This window comes from Branchiostoma belcheri, unplaced genomic scaffold (assembly GCF_001625305.1).
Source record: "Branchiostoma belcheri isolate BF01 breed outbred unplaced genomic scaffold, Haploidv18h27 scaffold1205, whole genome shotgun sequence".
NCBI classification, from domain to species: Eukaryota; Metazoa; Chordata; class Leptocardii; order Amphioxiformes; family Branchiostomatidae; genus Branchiostoma; species Branchiostoma belcheri.
In genome coordinates, this window is record NW_017802609.1 from 40 (window position 1) to 4,581 (window position 4,542).

Genomic DNA, 4,542 nt, shown 5'->3' on the forward strand with positions numbered 1-4,542 from the left:
TCAGCCTGTGACGGCACCCGTGCTGTCTAAATGGTACTGAGTACCTTGTGGGCACGCCGTAACTCGGCGGCATGTCTCCTTTTCCTGACACTTCCGCTTTTTACCTTCTAAATGATGTCATCGAAACCTTCACCGAAACTCGGTTAGGCAAATCAAGGACATTATACACTCTGTGTATAATGTCCTTGGGCAAATACAACTTTGACAAAAGTGTTCGATCGAAAGATTGCCTAACACTAGACGCCATGGAACAAGCGCGGAAGTTAGAACTGGATTGCGACAGATTTGTTCTTGTTTTTATCACTGAGTCCCTGCCGCGGCTTCATTTCATGTTCTGTAGAGCCGGACTGACGGTACAGGAGGCAAACTGCCGAGTCGCTGCTTGTCTAGTTATGGTAAGTACATGCCCGTAGCCAGGATTTTGAATGGGGGGGGGGTTCTTCCCACTGCTTGAGGGGACCTCGAGCGCCTAGCGCCGAAGGCGCGAGTTTCCTAGGGGGGTCCGGGCATGCTCCCCCGGAAAATGTTGAAAAATGAACCTTCCAAAATTTTGAGAGGGTTTCCCAGAAAAAGTCACAGCTAGATTTTTATTCAATGACAAAGGGAGCATTTTTTCTACGATTCCAGTCCATCTTTTCAAGAAAAATTTTGGACCTTTACATATAATGTGGACCAAAAAGTGGACCTTTACATAAAAAGTGGACCAAAAAGTGGACCTTTGAGCCTTGTGGGGGGTTCTTCCGAAGAATGGATACTGCCTGGCCGATTTGATACTGTCTTTTGCCACCCTAGGGTCTGCTTGAAGATTGTGTTAAGTACACCAGATTGCATTTGGGGATAAAATGCTGTACAGACTTTGTGTACGAGTGTGTTTATTTATTCATTTATCGGTTTGGCTGTTCAACCTTCACAGCCAGGGCAGCTAAAGTAGCCAATGACTATTACAAAGGGCTCGCCCTGCTGACAAGACATGACGAAACATCGCGGCAACATATAAGGTTGCTTAACAATCTACAAAACTATTACACTATTTTATGTAAATAAAACTTAACGAGTGTGTGTGGCTTGTCTAGCGATACAATGCAGGTTTAAGGCTGTCAGTACACCAGGACTTGTTAAGAGGCGTTCCGCTTATGGGCTTATGTGAAGTTGTTTTCGGCTTATATGAACTTTGTAGCCCAATGAGTTGTTGTTGTTATTTTTTTCGGTTCGATAATCAGGCTGCGCATCGGTGGGCCAAAGTCGCGTCGACATTTAGTGGCATGCTTTGGATACTCTGGACACTTCTATCATGTCTGACTTTACATTAATTTTGAAAGCAGCTAGTCTACTCGGACATTGGCAGTATCGCCAGCGATTTTCAACCTACCTATCATAACCTATGGATTTTTAGCTCGAAATCCTCGCTTCTGGTACCACATTCGGTCCTGACTGAACTATGACATGACATCGATGACAACAGTAACTTACAAGTGAGTACAATTCTGAGTATCATAAGAGTGAGGGAACATGTTCTTTGCCATTTCTTTTCTCTACCAGGTATTGGACAGTCTGTGGCACTGGACACAGCAGGACAGAAACGTCAGCATGGAGAATGTAGGATTCTTCCAGCAAAGCCCCCCTCACACACGCGCGCATATAACAATGCAGCGTTACAGACAGCCCCATCCACAACCTCCTATGACCATCTTACTCGATCAGGTATGAACACGTATGTAACAGTTGGGGGTTTATAGGCGCTATCAACAGATCCGGCAAACGGGTCTAGACCTTTTCGGCCGAGCGGTTAGAGCGTCTGGTTATTCGGCTGGTGCCCAGGTTTGGTTGTGGGTTCGAACCCCAGCCCGGGACCAGGAGGGTTTTTATCTGTTTCTACTCGCTCCTCCTGTTTCTTACACGTAGTTTTGGTCATCCTTCCTACCGATACAGTTTTACAGTGAACATACCACGGACAAAGAACAGTCTGACGCGGCACGGAACACGGAAACAGCTAGCCTCTACCAGGCCTCGGGAGTCAGCTTGAAAGAGTAGAAATTGGCTAAATATAGAGATATAACATGTGAGGGGAGTTGATCTGCTAGAGATCTGCTAGAGATGTAGTAGTAGAAGTAGTAAGTAGTAAGCCTTTATTTAAACTCGAAAGCTTGTTCGGTACATACATATGACCGCTTTTCAACAAGGTCGAGGGTGAGGGCGGGGTCACGGATTACAAATCAAACCAAAATACAAATCAAAATATAATATAAAAATAAATAGTAAATCATCAGTCCGTTATCAGTCCAAGTTCCTTACTTCAGATCTAGCGGGCCAACTCCCTTGGCATGTTACCTCACTCAGTCTCTATTTCGCTAATCTCTACTCTTTCCAGCCGTTTCCCGAAGCCTGGTAGAGGCTAATTGCAACTTTTCGAACAACCCTAACACAGGATCGCATTGACTGTTGGGAGTTTCAGTGTGGCGTGTCCATGTATTGTAGCAAATCAGATCAGTGCATTTCGTTATGCTTGGGTGACATTTCCAAACCGGGGCCCGGTCGGGCAGTCTTACGGAACGAAAAGTATGATATAAAAGGCAACAAAGCACAGAAAAATAAAGCTGCAAAAAATTAATAATGGGAACTATTTGCGTATATTATTAGCTCTAGACAACTACCTTTTATCATGTAGATTTTAGTTATTTTATACTACGTTTCATTGTTCTTTTATGTTTGTGATCTGCACCATCGGGCATGAATTTGCAATAAACTTCAATTACTATTATTGATGTAAATTGTTGATTTTTCGTTAATCGAAATAGCCAGGCCGGGCCCCGAGTTGGAAATGTGACCTTAACATTAGCTCAACCGCTCACAAGGTGTCGCCAGTGAGTCAGATACTGGTCCGTCCAAATAAAAACTGCTTTTGAGATCCTTAGATTTTATCTAACTGATTTAAAAACGGGATTGAATGAACATTTATTCTGTCTTAATTTTATTCTTTGTATGTGACATTGCGTATTTTACCTGTTTATGTATTAGGGCGCCCACTGAAAAGCAGTGTTCCCACTGAGTGGGTTACTCTGGGTAAAAATGACGGAAAATAAGATAAACTAGAAGGGTAACATTTGCAAAGCAAATTCATAATGTTTACCCTCGTATATGGTCTGCTCTGTTAATTCTTACTCCAACACATTCATATGTATGTTGACAGTTATCCAAATCCCTCCTGCTATAAAATTGCAACATTATGTAACCCGACACCAGTTGCCATGGTCACAGCCGTCTGGCTCAGGTCATTGACCTTTTGTGTTTGGAGAAGAGGAACAGAGCAAAAACAATATGTTTTTCTTCGGTAAACATAATAAAACTGACTCTAATCTTCCTCAGATTCGTCCACTGTGCCATCGCGATCAGGAGTTTCTTGAGTTTGTGAGAGAAATGAACTACCAGATGAGCTTCAGAAACCACCTCGGTGGTCACGTCAGAGCTAACACCTTTAGCTGTGCGGCCATGTGCCGGGTACAGGGGGTGTGTAACGTTACAAAAAATAGGGGGCAGCGGGCCGTTAATATCGTAACTTGGGGAGGAAGTGTGCCACTGCCCCGGCATCTGAAAGAAAAGTACATCGACCACGCTTCGAGGTACATCTGGCACCCGCTGGTTGGGTTACAGGTGCTTCTGGGCGGTGAGAATTCGCCGTCAGGCCAGCTGCCTCGAGTGGTCCCCACCGACACACCACCGATGTTACTTTGTTCGACCTACACGTTCAATCAGCATTACGGCGGTGGCAGAGTGGAGGAGGTGTACCCGTGTAGTTACTGCAGAGCGATGTTTCCATCTTGGCGTTCTCCAGAAGGATATGTTCACTACACGAAACTCGGATCTAACGAAGGGGAGCAGAGCAACCGTTTTTCGAGGGGCAACTGCGCCGAATGTGCGGCGTTTAGCGACATGTTTCACCTCATCGGACAAAGCTGGAGAATTGTAGGTGAGGATCCGGGCGTAACCTTACGAAGATTAGGAGTGAGGCCACTGTTTAGTGTCGTCCAATGGCCTAGTGGCTAGCCACGGTGAGCGGACACAAGATCTTTTGATATGTACCGGACCAAGGGTTACAAATAAAACTGTAACACAGTTAACTAGTTGTAAAATAAATGTTACAAAAAGAACTTTTGAATCGGTCAGAATGGTTTGCACACAAAGTAGTAATTTTGTAGTTTTAGCCGTAGACAGAATTGCAGAACCTCTTTGTTAAGAATTAATTTCAAAAGTTAAAAAAAAATTATTATTCACATTATGGCACTACCGCAACAGGTGTTTCACCAAAATGTCCATTTTAATTAAGGTTTATTTAGGCTTGGGCATATTTTTTATGTGTTTTTATTGGGCTTTCTTTTTTATGATGGCATCTTTTTTTAAAGCAAATGCCTGGCAAATCATAACTTTCTGAGGCCAATTTGATATGGTTTTTATTCCAGCTACCAAGATCTGCTTGGAGATAACTGCAGTTTTTTTATCTCCTCCTAGTAAGGCCACGCCGACTTAATTTTATGGATGACATCCGCG

At 43.8% G+C, this 4,542-nt stretch overlaps 1 protein-coding gene across 1 annotated transcript; it reads left to right on the top strand.

Annotated features, from left to right (window-relative positions):
• The first annotated feature begins 735 nt into the window (after positions 1 to 735).
• On the top strand, positions 736 to 4,080 carry LOC109462991. The gene is made up of 3 exons (XM_019759642.1): positions 736 to 811; positions 1,540 to 1,701; positions 3,364 to 4,080. The coding sequence occupies exons 2-3, from the start codon at positions 1,588 to 1,590 to the stop codon at positions 4,039 to 4,041; spliced, it is 792 nt and encodes a 263-aa protein (XP_019615201.1). The 5' UTR covers positions 736 to 811; positions 1,540 to 1,587; the 3' UTR covers positions 4,042 to 4,080.
• The last annotated feature ends 462 nt before the right edge of the window (positions 4,081 to 4,542 follow it).

Coding starts and splice junctions, on each gene's coding strand:
- LOC109462991 (XM_019759642.1), top strand. CDS start 1,588: ATGGAGAATGTAGGATTCTTCCAGCAAAGCCCCCCTCACACACGCGCG. Junction 1,702..3,363: donor TGACCATCTTACTCGATCAG/GTATGAACACGT, acceptor AATCTTCCTCAG/ATTCGTCCACTGTGCCATCG.